This window comes from Miscanthus floridulus, chromosome 6 (assembly GCF_019320115.1).
Source record: "Miscanthus floridulus cultivar M001 chromosome 6, ASM1932011v1, whole genome shotgun sequence".
Lineage (NCBI taxonomy): Eukaryota > Viridiplantae > Streptophyta > Magnoliopsida > Poales > Poaceae > Miscanthus > Miscanthus floridulus.
The window spans coordinates 877,929-898,202 of record NC_089585.1 but is presented as its reverse complement, the minus strand read 5'-3'; the positions used below and the strand labels follow the sequence as shown (position 1 = coordinate 898,202).

Sequence of the window (20,274 nt, the reverse complement as noted above, 5' to 3'; positions counted from 1 at the left end):
AAATAAGTAGCAAGAGACCTAAAATCAGTCTCTAACAGAATATCTATACGGAAGATCTATTTTAGGTTGTCTGCGAGACACAACCTAAATATGGGTATCCTCTCTTGTGAAAACCCATTTATAGAAAGAATTCTCTTTTAGGTCATGTTGTTGGAGAAGATATTGAATATGTATTGAACTTTTTGTCTGTAACGCTATCAAAGATAAATGAGTCTTGTATTTTGAGAGTCGTTGTTACCCAACCCTATCTACCGTGGCGGCATAACACAATTGAAAGTAGTGGGGTCTTTTGCTAAATAATCCATCCCTCCCCCGTCCTCTCCTCTTCTTTTCTTCGCCTCGCCTCACCGCTGCCGGGCCGGGACCCAAAATCTTGCTCTCCGCTCCCCCGAACCCAAACCCAAACCCTAGCCCTGGACTAGAACGAGGAGGGGGGATTCGGCCAGGGGATCCTCTTCCGCCAAGACCGATTGACGATGTCGACCCTCGCCGCCTCCCGCCGCTCCTCCTCGTCCGCGGCCGCCACGCGCCCCGCGATGGACGAGAACGCCGCCGGTGGACCGCGATGGACGAGAACGCAGGCCACGAAGCGCGTCGCGCTCGGCAACATCACCAACGTCGCCGCTCCAGCTCCAGGGAGGAGGGCCGCCGTGGGGAAGGTCGCGCCACCCGCCACCACCAGCGCGGTACGTACGCCGCCTCTGCTCGTCAGGGTTTCAGGGATCGTTTCTACGATTGGGGAATTTCATGCGGAACGGAACTCATTCCGCTTTTCTCGGGCCCAAGACTCTTGCCTGGGCTCAATCGTTTTCTTGGTCCCTTGACTTGAGAGACTGATCGATGGCATTCCCAGTTTCTTGGTTTGGCGGTTTCTTGATTTCGAAATGCGGTCTACGTTTTCCTTACAAGGTTTGGTTGTCTGATAATATTCTAATGAGGCGTACTTCGTGTCCTGGCTGTATTCGGGTTTAGCTTAGCAGATCGTCACCTCTTCCACATGACCTGAATCGGCGAATCCTACAGATTTTGTGATTTCCTACTATTACTCGGAATCAGCCTCGCAACTTTATGAGAACTCTTTTTTTCCTTGTCTTAAAAAGGAGGAAACCTGCAAGATTTCTCCCTCTTACTGCTTTAAGGCTCCACCTCGTGGACCTGTTACTACTTTTTGTTATTGGTTGGATTCTGCTGGGTCAAAAGACTAGACCATAGTACAGATGTATCGGCATTTTCAAAAGAAGGTTCCTTGGTTTTCACAACGTGGCAATCTTTTTGTCTTTGTTTGCTTTGGAATCTTCTCTTGTCTCAACACGATACTGCATCTGCAGTGTTGCTATATATAGTTTTTTGTAGGTGATTGGTGTAGATCCCAAACCAAGCCTTGAACTAACTTATCTGTTTTGTTCAAATCTCATGCAGAAGTTGAATCCGGCAACCTCAGCAGCACCCTTGAAGAAACCATATTCAGCGAATGCACGCAACGTGAGCTCCATTCGGGGTTCTGCTGTGAAGTCGGCTTCCATCAAGCCAGCTCCACGAGTATCGCGCCTTGACAGCAGCACAACGCAGAAGCATAATGTTCCTCCTCCCAAAGTTCCTACCATTGTCGATGTGCCACGTCGTGCTCCAGCCTTGGTACCCTGCAGCAGCTTCATGTCTCCTGGACGTTCAGGAGATTCAGTTTCTATTGATGAGACCATGTCGATTTGCGACTCAATGAAAAGCCCAGACTTTGAGTACATAGACAATGGGGATTCCTCGGTGCTGACTTCCTTGCAGCTGTGGGCAAATGAACATTTGCGCATATCGGAGGATAGAGATGTTGAAGGTCTGCTGAAATTTATGAGATTTGACTTTCAAGTGCATTTTTGTTAAATTTTTTGTTGATTCGGTTATGAATGACCTGGTTTCTTTTGCAGAAAATAAGTGGAAGAAAAATGCCCATGCCCCAATTCAAATCGACCGCATCTGTGATGTCGACAATGACTACGAGGACCCTCAGTTGTGGGCTACTCTGGCTTCCGAAATCTACATGCATCTGCGAGAGGCTGAGGTGACACATTCTTCCTGTACCCTGGTGCTGAAATGGTTTCCCTCAAGCACTGAACATAAGGAATTGCATTTTAGAGACAAAAATCTCTTTGCATGTAGATTGCATCGGGTCAACTAGCAAAAGCTCTACATTGATGTCACCGAATAAGCAATGCCCCAATATGCTTGCTTCAAGTGTGTTTGATCATATATAATTTCTGTTTCCCAGTGTAGGAGCAATTTCTTGTTTTTATGTGAAGTTTTTTTATTGGTGCATTAATGAAGGTCGAGTCGGTCGAAAGAATGTTATTTCTGTTTTGAGGAAATTTGATCTAGATTGATCCATACATACGTTAGTGAATCTTAGAAAATCTCTGTTTCTTCCTTCATTGTCACTATTAATGATGCTTTACTTTCTGCAGACGAAGAAAAGACCATCAACTGACTTCATGGAAACGATTCAAAAAAGTGTCAACCCAAGCATGAGGGCTATTTTGATCGACTGGCTCGTGGAAGTAAGCCTTTTCTGCTAATCATAAAGAAAAGCCTAAAGCAGAAGCACAATTGATTAGCTACAATCCATGATTTTGACTTTCGACTGTATTCATATGATTTTCCTTCCTGTAGGTTGCTGAAGAATATCGTCTTGTTCCTGATACTCTGTACCTGACAGTTAACTACATTGACCGTTATCTTTCTGGCAACGAAATCGATCGCCAAAGGCTGCAATTACTTGGTGTTACTTGCATGCTTATAGCCGCGTAAGCTTCTGCTAGTTCTCCTTACATCTATTTCTTTCAGTTATCCTCAGTTATCTGTACACTGTTGGCATATCAATTTTGAGATGTTGCAATATTCAAATCCAGAAAATACGAGGAGATATGTGCACCCCAAGTAGAAGAGTTCTGCTACATTACTGACAATACGTACTTCAGAGATGAGGTCTGTGATATATTACTTCCAACCATCCCCTCTTTTTGTCTATTAGACCATATCCGATAGTCCCTTCTTTGTCATTGTCACTAAATAACTTGTTCAATAACAGGTTTTGGAGATGGAAACTTCTGTACTGAATTACTTGAAGTTTGAAATGACAGCACCTACACCAAAGTGCTTTCTGAGGTGCTTTTCTGTTTTATTTCATTTTAAGTAAGATTTATGACTATTATACTAACCTAACTTCACTAACTCATTCTCTTGCTTACAACAGGAGATTTGCCCGTGCTGCACAAGCGTGTGATGAGGTACTGTGTAGTCAGCTTCTGTTCATTGGAAGGAGGAATTCCTTAAGTGACATATATGATATACGATACCATTTCACTGACAACTTATCTTGTACAGGATCCTACTTTGCATCTTGAGTTCCTCGCCAATTACATCGCCGAGCTATCACTGCTGGAGTACAATCTACTCTCTTACCCTCCATCACTTATAGCTGCCTCAGCTGTTTTCTTGGCAAGATATGTACTCCAGCCAACAAAGTATCCTTGGGTAGGAGGCATAATCATGTTGCTTTTTCCATACATATCTTTGTAGCAGTTGCCTGCTGAAATGTCATTATGAGCTAACTTACGCATCTCATTGTGAATTGGAGCAGAATTCCACACTTGCTCATTACACACAGTATAAGCCGTCGGAACTGAGTGACTGTGTAAAGGCATTGCACCGGCTTTTCAGCGTTGGTCCTGGGAGTAACCTTCCAGCCATCAGAGAAAAATACAGTCAACATAAGGTAACTGACTGGGCCTGGTCCCGAATGTCTTCAGTTAACAACTCTGTTGCTAGTAGTACTAATGCCATCCTCCCCTTTCCTTCATCAGTACAAATTTGTTGCAAGGAAGCAGTGCCCACCGCCAGTCCCTACGGAATTCTTTCGAGATGTAACATGCTAGACATAGAAGCCCAGCAGGAATAGTTCCAGTTGCTTACTGAATTCTTCCGCATGTGGCACAGATGCCCAGCCGCGCGACTGTGCAGGTGGTTCATTGTTTGATGCAGGACGTGCTGATGACGCCTGTTGTTTCATGTGATTAGGAGAGTGTAGATTCTAGATCGATGCTTTGAGGTTTGTTGATCATGTTAGGGCATTGGTGTGATTTTCTTCTCCCCGCTCCCTGCTGTAACCTTCCTGTACCTAGACCAACGTTTGCAGGCGCTTGTAAATCGGAGTTGTGTTGTAGAGCTGACCAACATCTCATAAACGATCGTGGATTATTTACTGCTGGCTGGTTTGGTGTGAGAGAAAAACACTATTCCTGGCTGGAAATTTACGATCGTTTACGAGCAAGCGAACAGGCTGTCGATGACCAACGATCTCGTTTGTACTGTCATACTAGTACTGACTAGAGTCACAGTCACCGGTGTCCTGTAATTTACACCGCCAGGTAAATTGAAGTTTAGTGGTGTCTCTTGGTTTTGGACTCCTGATTGAGGTGGCGTACTCATATTGTTACTAGGTTATTATTGATTGAGGTGTTAGCTGCTGTGGGACAGTGGGAGGGAGAGAAAATAGAATGGGCGAGGGGCAAGCCACACTCAGGTTGCCTGAAAAGTGAAAAGGATTGCAGAGAATTAGTGAAGAGATGTTGTTAGACTGTCTCCAATAGATGACTCATATGGGCACCTAAACCTAAAATGGGTAGCCTCCGACAGAGTACTTATAGGGAATATCTATTTTGGGTTGTCTGAGAGGCACAACCTAAATATGAGTATTATCTCTTCTGAAAACTCATTTGTAGAAATGATTCTCTTTTAGGTCTTGTTGTTGGAGAAAATGTTGAATGTGACCTAAACTCAGGTTGAATGGTTATTGTTGTTGGAGATACTCTTACCCTTCCTCCCTCGGCAAGATAGCTCGATTGCTGTCATTACTTGGCAGTTGCTGGGCTTCTCGGTTTCTGGCCTGGCCCATGATTAGATATCAGGCCCAGGCCGGCGTCGGCACGGCGGCTAGGCACAACTGCACAACCACTGCAGTTTTTTTAACATTTTTAAGAATATAATCAACTCTTATCTATTTATTGCTACAACAAGAACACTTAGTTCTCTAATATTTTAGAGCATCTTCAGGAGTTTAGTATAATTTACTTGCTAAACTAATGAATCTAGCAAGTTAACAGAAGAAATAGCAACCTTAAATTTTGTTCTTCTTCATTAGTATTCTATAATAACTTACTAAATATTTTTGCATTGAGAACCCCAAAATATTTCTAACCAACCAAACCCTTTTTAATATTTTCTTTTTTTTTCTATCACTTTCTAATCCGGAATCCTTTATTGTTTTTAATTTACTCATGCCTCTAATTTACTCCGATCTTCCGAAAAGAACATCGGACAGGGAGTGGATGCGGAGTTCTTCTCGAGTGCGAAAACTTACGAGTTGGAAATAATATTTGGCAACTTTTTATTTTCAAGGTGCTCTTTTTTATCAAACTGTTGGAGGACACTTTTTTCTTTTTGCTTAAAATCAAAATAGAGAGTTATTTTACAAAACTCCTGGAGGATACTCTTATAAATGTTCCATTTGGGCATAAAAAAATCTCGTTGCTTGTGTACTTACGTGTGAAACTATTTTTTTTTCAAGTTGAGTAGTACTCGTTAAGTGGAGCTCTCATCTGCTTCGACTCTAGTTTTTTCGTGAAGTGTAATTAGTAGCAATATTTTATAGCTTGTTTGGAGCATTTCTTGAAAGGGTTTAGTTGTGGCTTTTTTGTTTTCTTAGGTGAAGCTCACTATTTCAAGAAACGACTCCACAAGAGAAGATTCAAGATTCAGAGGGAAGAATCCATTTTTTTCTACTACAACGTGAAAGCCATCTAAATGTGACTTCTACATTTTCTCTTGGTTTTTATGTCAAAACTAGTTGCAGAGAAACCCTATCTCTTTTTAGGGCCAGTTTAGTTCCATTTTTTTTGGCAAAATGGGCACCGTAGCATTTTCGTTGTTATTTGGTAAATAGTGTCCAATCATAGTCTAATTAGGTTTAAAAGATTTGTCTCGTGGATTTCGTCTAAACTGTGTAATTAGTTTTATTTTTTATTTATATTTAATACTTCATGCATGCGTCTAAAGATTCGATGTGACGGGGAATGTGAAAAATTTTGTAAAATTTTTGGGAACTAAACTGGGCCTTATAATAAATAATAAGGAGCCAATAACAAAAGTGAGGCCATGAGAGTGGAGTGGGAGGGTCATCCATGGACCATGGCCCATGGCGTCCGACCACACCGGACTCCGGAGCGGTCCATGTCCCACTCATGCGTGTCACGTGACCTCCCTCTGGCTTTTGCCGTTGTGCCTGACCTTGTGATGTTCATTGCACAAAACCAGTGGAAACGAGGATTGAATGTGAAACGGAAGCTCATGCTCGTCGTGCTCGTCTGAACTCTGAAGCAAATTACTCCACTCCCAGTCCCAGCAGACAACCTCCAAACAACAAATAGCCTCTTTTAATCCTGTCCCGTACCTTCCCTCCCTCTCTTTAACCTACTCCATCCATCTTCTTCCCCGTCCGTCGCATTCATCCGATCCGCCCTCTCCCCTCCCATGGCTCATCACCCTTGCTCCACCAATCTCTAGCAGCTTGCGCACCAGCAAGCTTCCAAACCTCTGCTCTACTCTGGGACGGACGGAGAAAGTGAGGGGACCCAAACCAGATCTTGGCAACACACCACTACTACCCCGAAACACAGGTAGAGTAGGTAGGGCTGAGGTAGTTCAACTCCTTCCCTCTCCCTCTTTCCGTGTCATATTCATAGGCTCATAGGTGAGCCACCGCCGCCCACCCAAGGGATTGGAGCTTCGCCTTCTCCCCCTCCTCCTTCAAAAGCTCCCTGCTTTCTTGGGGGGTTTTGGTTCCCCAACAAGGTTGGGGGGAGGGGTTTTGCTGCTCCTGGTGCTGGGAGGACGAATCTATCTTGGCAACAGGGGAGGGAGTTGTCCTGTTTGCCCAGGGAGGCGGTCGCAATGTCGCCGTCATCCGTCTCCTCCCACACCCACACCCACGACGACCATGACTCCGCCTCCGTCACCGAGGGCATGTCCTTGCAGGAAGGCCTCCTCTTCTCCGACACCCTCAAGGTACTGGTAACTAGCATCCCCCTCTTCTCATCTACATTCTACACAAAGATACATTTTTTGCCTCCCCCCGTACTTATTATCACTCCCCCCATCTTGTTCTCTGTTCTTGTTGTTGCTGTGGATCTAGCTCATGCGCTTTGCGGAAGAAACCAGGCTGATTACTGCCTGCCGGCGTTCACACCAAAAACAAAATGCGATGCTGTGTCCCATTTCCCTGTGCGCTTTGCTGTCCGTGTCAATCACAAGATTTTGTCCCCAATTAGGTCTATCCGTCTAGTATCTCTATCACACACTGTGCTACTGTAGGGTGTGTTGTCCTGTCCATATCTTGTTACAGTAATACAATTATTAATCTTGTAGGAGCATACTACAACCAATAACATCAACCATTTATGAAGGTCTAACATTGAAATCTTGGCTTGCTCTCTTCCTTTCGACAAAACTAAGTGAGAGAATCATGCATTACTGGTATAATAACTGCCTTTGCAGCTCTATAATGGCCGCACCTTTTCTCCCCCTACTTTTGCGCTTATTAAGCGAAAGCGCCACCCCATTTGGAGTTTGAAAATGGGCTTGTCTGCATAACGGCAACACGATGCTGACCCAGCACCAAGGCTCTTGCTAATAAAGCAGCATCAAGGCTTTTTTGTGATTTATGGCATTGCTTTGGCCATATATGCGAGTGCTATTTGTTCGACAAAAGTTTTAACCTGCCGTTGAATTGAGCGTTACTGAGTTTACTGCTCTGCTAATGTCAACCTATAACGTGCTGCTGCCATCTATTGTCAAATTTGTCTCTGTTTGGGGTAAAGAAAAGCAGATAGGATCCTTGTCCACAACCACAACAAAACCCCCACATGGTTATGCCTTTGTTAATGATTAATGTGTCCTCCATATGTGCTTAGCTGACATTTATTATTACTATCTCCTATGCTCTATCCGCCTGGGTTTAATAAATTATTGCTTTATTTGTAGGACCTGAGGAATCTGCGGTCACAACTGTACTCAGCTGCAGAATATTTTGAAGTATTCTACCGAAACAATTCGCACAAATCTACGTATGAACCCTTTTATGGATCTTTGTTTCCTTGTTTGTCCTGTTTGCTGTTTGCTTCAATAAAGAAGTAGCAATACTTATCCTCTCATCATGTTCACACTGATCTTCTTATGTAGGGTGATGACGAGTTTGAAAGATTACACGGTTGAAGCCGTTGTTAGCACAGTGGACCATCTGGGTTTTGTGTCATACAAGGTGGATAATCTTGTCAGCGAGAAAGCTGATGAGGTTAACGAAACTGAATTTCTAGTATCTTCAGTTGAACAGGTATAATGCTAAAGTGCCAACTGTGGAAAATTTTCCTTCTAGTACATTGTTCTCTTGACCCTATTTTACAAGTTTGCCAATATGGAATGAATATCAGAGATAGTATCACATTTTTCCATCTGTACCCTTCAGACCGACCATTTTGTTTCTTATGGTTGTAGAGGGTTCGAATTTGCCAACAGGCAACTGACCAGGAAGGAAGATCTCAACAAGCTCTTCTCATCAAGGCGCCAAAGTACCATAGGCGTTACATATTGCCAGGCAATTTCATGCTCTATTTTACTACCACATTATGTTAGTCCTTTTTGGACGTACAAATCATCATAGCTAAGTTGTATAGGCCTGGATCTACTGGAATCTTCCATCCACCCGGTTTCGGAACCTCCACGGTATAACAGGCAATATACAAGTCGCAAGATGCACAAGTCTCAGTCTTGTAAGCTCATCGTATCTCTGATCTCTGAATTTCTGAAAAGATTACTTTTATATTGATCTGAACTCCACCTTGCAGCCATTTCTACTCCAGTCTGTCGGCAGACTACGATGAGGTAAACAGATAGTAACTCTCAGGCCCCTCTGTTGGCACGTTCACTTTTGTTTGGGGTCAAAGTCAACTGTTCAATGCCCAAAGAGATACACTGCTGGGATTTTTCTTTAATGCTCGGTCTGCTGCAGGCGTGCTCGTGAACCATCTCCGACACCTAACGATGCATACCATCGGTCACGGTCATTGTCACCTTCTCGTAAAGCACAAGCTAAATCTCCGTCTCCTCGAACCGTGAACACAAACACTACAAAAGGTACATTGTCCTTTGGCTGACTGACCGGATATTTGAATGTGAAGCTTGCATAATAAAAGGACATTAATTGGATATTCTCGCATTCACTTTTGCTACACAGAAACAAGGGCAGGCTCGCCGATACCAAATTCTAATCCTCTGGCACGGTCCGCTACAGTTGCAAGAAGACCGCTATTGAACTCAAAGCATTTGGTATGCCCTGTGCATAGTGTTTACCCATTGCTATGTCAGTTTTGGCTAACCCTTGTTTGTCTAGAACTCTAGCTTACTAGGCATAGGTTTCTAAAAACATTATTGGGTTCCTGTCGTGTTTGATCATAGAAAACAACTTTTTGTAATGCGGTCAACCTTTTGTAATGTGCAGAGACAAACTTCGATGCAGTTGCACACCGACTGGGATCAGCACAAGGAACAGGAGAAAAACTCAAGCAAAGGCAGGGGTTTCCTCAAGTCACTGCTCACGAGGCGCAGGTGGAGGAACGATGAGTCGTTGTACAGTTACTTGGATGAGTACTGATTGCTGGGATGTTGGAACCAAAGTCTGGTGTTAACTGAATCTTTTGATATATGTGATGTTTTGCTTTGCCAAAAGGTTGGTTTCCCGTTTTCATTCTTCACGTGCCTATAGGACAGACGCATGATCGAGGCTGCTCAATTCTGATGCAAAAGGCACTTAAGTTTTAAACAACCGCGTAACTCGATTGACTAGAGCCGTACCTCAATTTAGACACCAGTACAACTAAGATTTCTCCACTGCAAATCCAAGCGTTTATCCATAACAACCTTGCTGTTAAGCATGTAGCTTAGGGTCTGTGTATGGGCTTTCTGGGAGCTTTTGGACCTTAGTTTGGGACCTTTCAACAGCCAAAAACCTGGGAAGCCAAAAGCCAGAGCTTTGCCTTGTGAGCTTTTTGGCTTTTGGCCCAAAGTTGAGGTCCAATAGCTCCTAGGAAGCTAAAACAAATAGGGCCTTAGTCTTGGTCAAATCTAGCATTGAAGTTTATTAATCATTAGAGCCAGATTTTCATGGAAAATAATGATGACTATGTAAATTTTAACTTAAAGAACAAACCTTAATTCACTATTGTACGGAGGATTTTTAGTCACAGCTCTATATGGTTTGTAGAGGTGGATAGGTCAGGCGCCCCTAACCATCCATTCGTAGAAATTGATTTGTAGTGGCAGTTGGAAAGCGAACTGCATCTGCAATCGTTTTCTAGAGAAATCACAAATCGGGTCAAAAATAGCAAATTCTTTTTGATCAGGGGCAACCCCGCGCCAACGCAAGTCACAAGTCAAGTTATTTTTCACGTGAAAAACTTGTGCTTCGCGGCAATAGGGGATCGACCCCCCCCCCTCCCCTCGCGCATGTAGTCTCACGCGTATCTTCTCTAACCACTCGATCCCTAAATATCACTTGTGTCCCTACGACATTCTAGCCTCTAGGCAACATAATGTAACCACACCATCCTTCGTTAGTTTTTTTTTCTCAATGATGGTATGCTTTACCAATTTCAAGAAAAAATGGATGCGAACTCCACATTCTACACAATAGAGTCCGATGTTTAGATTTTAAGTTGTATCAAATATTAATTTTTTGTATTTTTTGCACTTTTCGAAAATGAAAAGTTTCTGGTTTCAGTCATCTTCTACTGAGGATGAATCATATCATAATTATTAGAAAAGGTAGTTAGTTTTACGACAAAAAACATATGTCCAAAAGGCATATACACAAGACGACAAATAAACCTGATATAACTAAAAAACAAAAGAAAAACAAGAAAAACCAAATAAACACAACATAACCTGAGTAGTCATTGTCATTCACATCATTCCAACTTGCTACACGTGATGTCAGCTCTAAAAGAACTAGCTTCACCACACTTCGGGTCAAAAAGAACTGTGCGTGAGCTAAATTCAAGATAGGTGAAATAACAAACTCCGCCTACTAGAAGAACTCTAACCAATAAATTAAGAATTCACCACCAAAACATGCCTCTAAACCTTTGAGGACCAGGAGCGTTCGTAGGACATCAACCATTGTTAAAGTCTTTAGATACCTTGCAATAATGGCACAAGGCCTGGGTGAGCAAGAGCAAGACAACCACCATCGAGCGATACCAAAACCCCACGTCATCGACAATTCAGGGGATCCTCCAACATGACATCTCTAAGGAGAGAATAACGTCCAAAGACGATGCCTTCGCATGACTAGATGACTAGTGTTGAGTTTTCATCTAAATAGGCCCCTGCAAGAGAAGAAAAAAAAGGTAGCTATGAAGGTGCCTCTAGTGGAAGTGGCATCCACAGACGTCATCACCAACGTGACAGACGACGAGTAGCTTGATTGTTGCCAAAAACCTTGAACCATCGGCCATTAAGGGAATATTATCGTTAGACCACACTTCTCGCTGAGTCAACAAATTGTGCCTAACACCAGACTGACCAAGACAACCGCCATATCTGGCCAATCACAATCTGCCAAGGTATCCAAAGCGCATAATCAGTGACCACGTAGATTGCGGCAAGGAGTAGGAACGCCACCTTGGCAACTAGGAGGGAAGAGGCATGCAAATTAATGGTGGGGGTTGATAGAGGGAATTAAGGTGGGAAATTGACTTTTAGTCTCGATCCCTTGTTTGGTTCGTGGAGGGAAATAAGAAAAGAAATTGAAGAGGGAATTCATATCCCATGTTTGGTGAGGAGGTTTTGAGGGGGAAATTAAAAGGCAAATTATGATGGACGGTGAGGATCTACTTTTCTTTTATTAAGAACACAACTCCCACCAACTCTCACTCCTCCCCTATGGAATTGGTTAGTGGGAGTTGGCCCTCTAAACTGCTCTTTCCCTTTCCACCAAAACTCCCGTTCCCACGAAACAAACAAAAGATTTATAAACTCTTACCTTTAAACTCTCACTCCCTGCTTTCAATTACCCCCAACCAAACGAGCCGCAAAGGGGCTTGGCGTTCAATATCCCAAATAATTGTGCTTGTCACTAACGAGAGCGAAGGCTCGCTATCCGAGATTGATCTAGTAGAATGGTGGCATGTTCGGCTGGTGCTGATACGATCGTATACGATCGTGGATTATTACTGCTGGCTGGTTTGGTGTGAGAGAAAAATACTGTTATGGCTGGAAATTTACGATCGTTTACGACCAAGCGAACATGCTATGGATCTGTGATAGATGAGAGAAGTAGTGAGCGACCACCTAAGGCTGTCTCCAACAGGAGACCCATAAGGAGACCCAAACCCAAAATGGATCTTCAATAGAATACATATAGCCTCCAACAGATTACCTATATGGAAGACCTATTTTGGGTGTCATGAGAGGTATAACCAAAATCTGAGTATCATCTCTCCTGGAGACCCATTTTGCAGAAAGAGTTCACTTTTAAATTTTGTTGTTGGAGAGGACCAAAATGGATATTGAACCTTTTGTGTGTAGCGTCACCCAAACGTGAAATAGATCTTGTATTTTGGATAAAGTTTGTTGAAGACGGTCTTAGGGTGCCGTCATGGGCCACTGTCACTACAAAATGGACGGCGGCAGCAGTAGCCATGGAGATCCGTCTGAGCTTGTCGGTTGCACCGAGTTGAATGTCGCCCAAGCCACCCGGAGCGATCAGTTACGGACTAAAAAATGACCCTTTAAAAGATACATAAAAAACACACTGTTCAATCTACACAATAAAAATACTTGTAAAAATATATTTCCTTTTCATTGCTATCCCTACTCTTCAATTAAATATGGTAGCTTACCATTAAAAAATATTATATTTCCTAGAAAAGTATTTGCTTTTTAGAAAATTGAAAGATGAATAATTTATTTTGATAATCAGACTCGAAGAGTTCTCATTAACCGTATATATTTATATTTTAAGCATATTCTTAATGTACACAGATAATTTTTATTTTCATATTTTAAGAATATTATTATTATATTTTATATCTCTAAGTATATTATTGTCATTATCATTATTATATGTTTATTAGGCATGTCATTAATTGAATTAATGAACTTGCTATCTCTTCATTAGACTAGCAAATATATATCTTATTGAGTAAAATACACCGGAGGTACATTAACTTTCGGTGAAGTGTCATCTAGGTCCATCAACTTTGAAACTGCATGTTTGGGTCTATTAACTTTCGTTTTGTGTCATTTAGGTCCATCAACTTTGACTCATGCATTTTTGGTCCATGACCTTTTAAAATGGTTCACTGCAGGTCCACGCATGCATGCACGCACGTTGACTTTTTACGTCGGTGGAGCCATGCCTGCACTCGCCGCCGTCGCTCGTCTGCCGAGCATGCATGTGTGTTTTCCTGCTCGAATCATGACGAAAATGGAAGCTCCGACCCTACCATGGCTCATCAGCAGCGCCGTGGGGGAGGAGAAGGTTCGCGAGCTCGTCCGCTGCCTCAGCCGCCGCGCCGGGCGTGTGGCGCGTGTTGTTCTCGGGAGTGCTCAACCTCGTGTCCAACGTGCTCTTCTCCGAGGACATAGTGGACCTGAGCTCCGACCGCGTGCAGGAGCTGGAGACGCTGGTCAGGAACACCGTGGAGGAAGTCGTGAAGCTGAAGCCCAACCTGTCGGACCTCTTCCCTGCACTCTCCGTGCTCGACTTGCAGGGCCGCCGCCGGCGCACCGCCGAGCACGTCAGGAAGTTCTACGACTTCTTCGACCCTATCATCGGCCGCCGTCTGAGCGCAGGCGACGGCGACAGGAAAAATGATTTCCTGGATGTGTTGCTTCAGCTTCACTCGGCGGATCAACTCAGCCTTGAAACGATCAAATCTTTTCTTTTGGTACGTGAGCAATCAGCTCGCTTGGAATTGATACTCTCAACTAATCAGCCAGGAGCATTTATTTTACTTTTCCATCCACGCGCAGGATCTCTTCGCCGCCGGGACGGACACAAACACGATCTCGGTGGAGTGGACGATAGCCGAGCTGCTCCGGCACCCGACCGTGATGGCCAAGGTCCGTGAAGAGCTGCGGGACGCGCTGGTCTCCAAGCCTCACCCGGACGAGTCGGACATCGACAGGCTGCCGTACCTCCGAGCCGTAGTGATGGAGTACATGCGCCTGCACCCGCCGAGCCCGCCGCTGATGCCGCACGAGGCCATGGCCGACGGCGCGGAGGTGGGCGGCTTCGCGGTGCCCGCCGGCACCAAGGTGATCATCAATCTGTGGGCGATCATGCGCGACCCAGGGGCGTGGCCACGGCCCGAGGAGTTCGTGCCGGAGCGGTTTGTGGGCACGGACGTGGACTTCCGTAGCAAGGACGGGCGGCTGGAGTTCATGCCGTTCGGGGCCGGGCGGAGGGAGTGCCCGGGCCTGCCCATGGCGACAAGGGTGGTGACGCTGCTCCTGGCCTCTATGCTGCACGCCTTCGAGTGGAGGCTACCCGAGGGGATGCAGCCGGCCGACGTGGACGTCACGGACCGGTTCGGCACGTCGCTTAGCATGGTCACGCCGCTCAAGGCCGTGCAAGCACTAACCCTGTCATGATTCAAGCAGGAAAACATGCATGCATGCCCGGTAGACGAGCGGCGGCGGCGAGTGCAGGCATGGCTCCACCGACGTAAAAAGTCAACGTGCGTGCATGCATGCGTGGACCTGCAGTGAACCATTTTAAAATGTCATGGACCAAAAATGCATGAGTCAAAGTTGATGGACCTAGATGACACAAAACGAAAGTTAATGGACCCAAACATGCAGTTTCAAAGTTGATGGATCTAGATGACACTTCACCGAAAGTTAATGGACCTCCGGTGTATTTTACTCTATCTTATTTATTGGTCTGTTTAGGCATAGACATTTAATCAAACAGACATCTTGCTATTTGCCTGGCTAAGCAGACTTTATTGAATTTTGAGATAATTTTTTCTAGCAAATAGTCCATGCCTCCATCTAAACATCGCGCTCACCCTCGCCCTCGCCCTCGCCATGGAGGGTACCGCCGGCGACCCGAAGAGTGCCGAACCCAACGACAAGAGCGCCGCCGGCTACCAGAAGAGCACCGGGCCCAACTTTAGGAGCCAGAGCGACAAGCAGCGAGGCGTGGATAGATCTGGCTGTGACAAGAAGCAAGGGAATGTTGAGTCCAGGAGCACTGGGAGCGACGAAAAGCGCGTGCCCCCCGGTCCACACCTCCCCTTGACGCCGGTGTGGGCAGACCTGGCAGCGACGACAAGAATGGGGGTTTTGGGTCGCGGAGAGCTGAGAGCAACGACAAGCGTGCGCTCACTCATTCATGCCTTTCCGCACGCTCACGAGTTCAGGCCTCGAGCACGAGCACCTTCTCTGACACTGTTGCCCCCTAGGGTTGACGCCAGCGGTGGTTTCCTGCTTACATCTTCGGCACCCATTCCCAATGTCTGCACCTCCGGCCATCTGCCTTGTCCAATGCCTACCACGCCACCTACCATTAGGTTGGTGTCACGGTCACCCGCTAGAAGCTCTAGCGATAGCTCTTCTCGTCCACAGTTGAGACCACAGCAACACCCAATGCAGAGCTTTTCTGTTGTTGCAAGGCATGGAAGTGCAATGGAGTTGGAGATGAAGAAAAACAAAGAAGAGATGCTTTGCTCGTATCACTTTCGAGAATATGTTATCTGTTGCATCCATGGATCTTACCTCCTTGTTTGTTTTGTAGCGATGATTGTGCTCACTATAAGGACTAAGCTACAAACCATGCCAGAAAGCTTACTATTGATTTTGAAGACCTATCGTAGAAAAATAAAAAAAATTGATTATTGAGATCTCCAACAACAGAGGGAGTAGTAACACTTGGTTGAATCAGACATGTAAGGAATTCTATGAAATCAACTAGTTGGCTTTTGATAGTGTGACGTTTGAGTTCGCTAACATTCCATCAAGGTACCTTCTTGATTCTTGTTTCTCTAGATATGTCTTAGTTTGGACAGCAACGCATTAATAACACACTTAAAACTGTATGCTGATTGTATAGAGATAAGAGATATCTACAGCAACACCTCACGTGTTAAGACATTAACAGACCACAGGAGAGAGGCAAGTGACCTTGTACTCATCCGTATTCCGGATGAGGTTGCAGATAAGGGTGTATTGTGGGATGGGGGGTTGAGCCTTGGAGATCTATTGTTTGAGCAAATCATACAATCAATCCAACGCAATAGACCACACGTCGACGGACGTAAAGGTTATTACTCGACAAGGACCCGAACCAGTATAAATCGTTCGTCTCTTTGCGTTTACCGTCAAGTTCTGCATACGCCGAAGCCCTCTTAACACCGTCCTGGGTACCCCCACGACAGGTTGCCAGTCATCAAACATCGATAGTGTAACACCCTCGGTGTTACACTATTCAGTTTTTGCTAAAACACTGCATGAGCATCATACTTATGTGTAATTATATGTAAATATATGAGTTATAGAGTGTAAAGCAATATACGTAACTTGAAACGTTTATTAGAAACACGAAACGCATGTTACATTTCATGTCGCGTTGTATTACTTAGGGTTCTAAATAAATTTTTATTGGACGGAAATGCTATGGAACGCATATGCGGAACATTAGTAAAGTTTGTAGCACGAACTTCGTAGGCGGCGATGAAATACGTGCGGTCGAGAACGGAATTCGCTAGCTAGTGTATTGAATGGCTTGGAAATCAAATGCGACGCGAATCCGATCGTGTTTTGGTCGAGATTCCTAAGTCGGAAAATGCTTCGACGAAGCGCGGTTTGGAAAATTTTTATAGAAAAATCCGGTTAAGTAGTGGCAAGATGTTTTGGCTTAGTTTGGTAGCCCTATGTACCCTCTTGAGTATAGAACAACTGGTTTGACTTTTGAATCATCGGGTTTGAGTTTTTGGGATGCTTTAAAAAGCGTGCATGACACGGGTACTGTGTCCTGGACGCGATCACCAGTGCCGGCGCTCGGCGTCAGTGCGCCTGCTACCCGCCGCGGCTGCCGTTGCCGCGCCCTGGCCAACCGCCTGCGCGCCTGCCACCGCATTGGCCGTCCCTGCCGCTGGCTCCGCGCTACTGGTCACGGCCACCTGATCCACGCCCAAGCCCGCGGTTCACCCACGCATGCGCTGCACGCGCCGCTGCCAGGCCTACTTCTGGCCACCGTCACCCGCACCGCTGTGGGTGGCCCTGCCTACTAGCCCCACCCTACAGGCCACGCCGTCATTGCTGCGCCCTGGCACGCCACGCACGCACACGCTCGCACACAGCCGCGCGGACCCGCACCGCCGTGCCGCGCACTGACCGCTCTGCCGCCTTGCATTCGCCTGACTGGTGCCGTGCGTGCGTGGCCACGCTTGGCTCTACCCGCACGTCACCTTGCTGCGCGTGGCAGTGCCGCCTGCTCTTGCTATCACTTCGGCTCGTCAATGATGCGTTGTTGCTTTCCCTGGCCAGCGCCGTCCACTGCGGCGCAGTACCGTGCCACCGTCGGCTTGCGGGTTATGGCAGTGTGGCCATGCGTCTTGTGCATGCCTCGCTGTTCCCGATCGCCTGTGCGTGCTTGTACTTGGAGTTGACGGCCGATTCCGCCACGATAGTGCTGAGCCGAACTCCGCCTACTTTCCCTGTTCCTTTGTTGCCGGGCCGCTCCGAGGCAAGCACACAGCGTCGGCCAAATCAGTGAAATTGCATACGCCTAAGGATGGGGTAGAGACCTTGCTACGCACCGAACCCATCCACTACTGCTGTCAGCCGATGTCGAGCCCCAATTCAAAATTCCTTCGCCGTCAGTCACTTTAAGACTCCATGGCAGCGCCCGCCTAATTCCCCTAGCACCGTCCACCTCCGTCCAATTCGTTGGCACTGAACCTTCGCCCTGCTCCACTCTATCCCATGTGTACCCCATTTTCGCCTTGCTACTGCCTGCTCAGCGCTGCCGTCAGTCGCTGAGGCTTGCCGCGCGCACGTGGCCAGGCCCGCTCGGTCAGGTCTTTGATCAAGCCACCACGACCGTTAGGTTCGAGGTGAGTCTCTGTTGCCCATCCATGAGCTTGTTCATGTCGTCTGTGCCTTGGCTCATGGGAACACTGCCCGCCATCGTAGGGAGGAGTCCGTCGTCCATGGAGGAAGCTCAGGATAGCGTCTCCGTTCACCGTATCGCCTGCCACCACTTCGCGTTGACATTGAGGTGAGCATCGGCTCCTTAGATAGGGCTATGAGGATCAGGTGTGGCCGGTGTAGCCGCCGGTGCCAGCGCCGCCGCGCCGATGCGCGCGCGGGTGCCGGGGGACTTGGCCGTGGTAAAGAAGTAAAAGGGAAGGGTGGTAGATGCAAACTCCGTGACTCGGTGTAATAGGGCTCAAGTGAGTTTCGCGAATAGGGTAGAGAACGGGGGCTCTTTCGCAAAAGAGCCAGCTGCGTGTGGGCTCCGCCGTGGGCCGCGTAGCGTGGGCCGTGTTCGTGCACCGCTGCGTGGGCCACATCGGGCACTGCGCATGCGCGCGGGCGGGACATCGGGGTGGGCCGAGCCGGCGCTCATGGGCCGCGCTGTGAAATTAGTTTTCTGATTTTCCAATGAATTACAAATGTTTATTCAATATAGTTTTTAGCTGAACTTTGATAAACTATAGTATATCTTGTAGATGTCCAAAAATAGTGAAACCAAGTTTGTTAGGTTCACAAAAATGTCATCTATATGTTAGTGTAGTTGGTTTATAGATAGCTATGATAGTGATAGGTTCATAAATCCAAACTAGAGAGCCTTAGTATTATATAGATTAATAATTGTAGGAATTTTTGTGGTAAATTGGATGATAGCTATAGCTATGAAAATTTTACAGTAGGCTCACTAGATTATTATGTACTTGTTGTAAATTTTATAGCCCTAGAGTAAGTTGATAAATAGAGTAGCTATTATCCTTGTTTTATCATATATAGATTAAATCAGTATTAGGAGTAAGAATACCTTTTGTTGCTGTGATAAGGTATGTCATGCTTCATACTTGTTAGTGGTAACGGTAGATAGCTTAGTACCTTAGCCGGTAGAACTAGCTTAGTAACTTGATAAGATATAGTTTATTTTAAAGAGCTATTGTTGCCATATTATTAAGTCTTGTATCATCATTTCATGCATGTAGATCACGAGTTGGTAGAGTTCGTGCCCATGGAAGAATAGAATTACGAAGAGGTCATTGAGGAGTACGAGGAGGAGATCCTCAGTGCAGGAGGGAGCCCTAGAGCCTTTTGGTGTTGACTTTGCTGACCCGTCGCCTGCCCAAGGTAAGCCCCAGTGCATAATCCCTATTTTAATGATTACTGAATATATATATGATGTGCATTTACATGACAGGTATTTTATGGAAACTACATATATAAATATATCTACCTGAGTCCTACTAGTATAGGTCGAGTAGCTGCTATGCTTAGGATTTCGGTAGCGCGAGTAACCTGCCGTTACTCGCAATAGGTGATAATTATGATCACTCATGATAAAATGGTGGAAAGGAAAAGTGGTGACTGGGTAAGGATATGGTTTGGGTACTGATGGGTGTAAGGGGCTGTGTCCTACGGCCAACAGGACATAGCTTGGTTATACTTTTTTCCCTGTCTGTGTCAATTAAGGACCGGTCGTTGCATAAGGCTCTAGGCAAGTCATAGACTTATTATCTCGAGCACATACTTGGGTATGGGCATAGGAAAGACTCAGTTGCTCTCTTGTTGTGGATCTAGCTCTTTTCGGACCGACTGATTGGAGGCGAGGATGGTGGAGGTCCTTGCACTACACTGATGAAAGATCCTAATATGGCTATAGGGGGGGTGAATAGCCTATTTAAAAATCTACAAAGCAACTAGAGCAATTTGATTAGTATGACAAATAGCGAAATGCAAACTTGCTCTAGCTCTACAAGGGTTGCAAGCCACCTATCCAACAATTCTAGTTGCAATGATTACTAGGCACACAACTTACAATGTTACTACTCACTAAGAGCTCTCAATCTTGCTACTCTAAAGAGCTCCACTAGATGAACTTAAAATAACAAAGCAAGCTCTCAATTCTAATTACACTAAAGAGCTTAC

At 45.6% G+C, this 20,274-nt stretch overlaps 2 protein-coding genes and 1 pseudogene across 3 annotated transcripts; all 3 read left to right on the top strand.

Annotated features, from left to right (window-relative positions):
* The first annotated feature begins 330 nt into the window (after positions 1 to 330).
* On the top strand, positions 331 to 4,566 carry LOC136457380 (cyclin-A1-2-like). Of its 2 annotated transcripts, XR_010759707.1 has the most exons (12): positions 331 to 686; positions 1,420 to 1,828; positions 1,920 to 2,053; positions 2,454 to 2,546; positions 2,659 to 2,792; positions 2,898 to 2,973; positions 3,077 to 3,153; positions 3,242 to 3,275; positions 3,373 to 3,461; positions 3,496 to 3,522; positions 3,629 to 3,763; positions 3,852 to 4,566. XR_010759707.1 is itself a non-coding variant. In XM_066457408.1 (11 exons), the coding sequence occupies exons 1-11, from the start codon at positions 477 to 479 to the stop codon at positions 3,921 to 3,923; spliced, it is 1,524 nt and encodes a 507-aa protein (XP_066313505.1). In that variant the 5' UTR covers positions 331 to 476; the 3' UTR covers positions 3,924 to 4,562. The 2 variants fall into 2 exon arrangements, 1 of the variants encoding a protein (XP_066313505.1); XM_066457408.1 differs by having other exon boundaries at positions 3,373 to 3,522; positions 3,852 to 4,562.
* Positions 4,567 to 6,360: 1,794 nt separating this feature from the next.
* Positions 6,361 to 9,819, top strand: LOC136457379 (probable protein ABIL3). The gene is made up of 9 exons (XM_066457407.1): positions 6,361 to 7,110; positions 8,086 to 8,168; positions 8,284 to 8,434; positions 8,596 to 8,695; positions 8,775 to 8,870; positions 8,946 to 8,982; positions 9,110 to 9,234; positions 9,335 to 9,426; positions 9,599 to 9,819. The coding sequence occupies exons 1-9, from the start codon at positions 6,997 to 6,999 to the stop codon at positions 9,749 to 9,751; spliced, it is 951 nt and encodes a 316-aa protein (XP_066313504.1). The 5' UTR covers positions 6,361 to 6,996; the 3' UTR covers positions 9,752 to 9,819.
* A 3,757-nt stretch (positions 9,820 to 13,576) lies between these two features.
* Positions 13,577 to 14,754, top strand: LOC136457330 (cytochrome P450 76M5-like; annotated as a pseudogene).
* Positions 14,755 to 20,274: the final 5,520 nt, after the last annotated feature.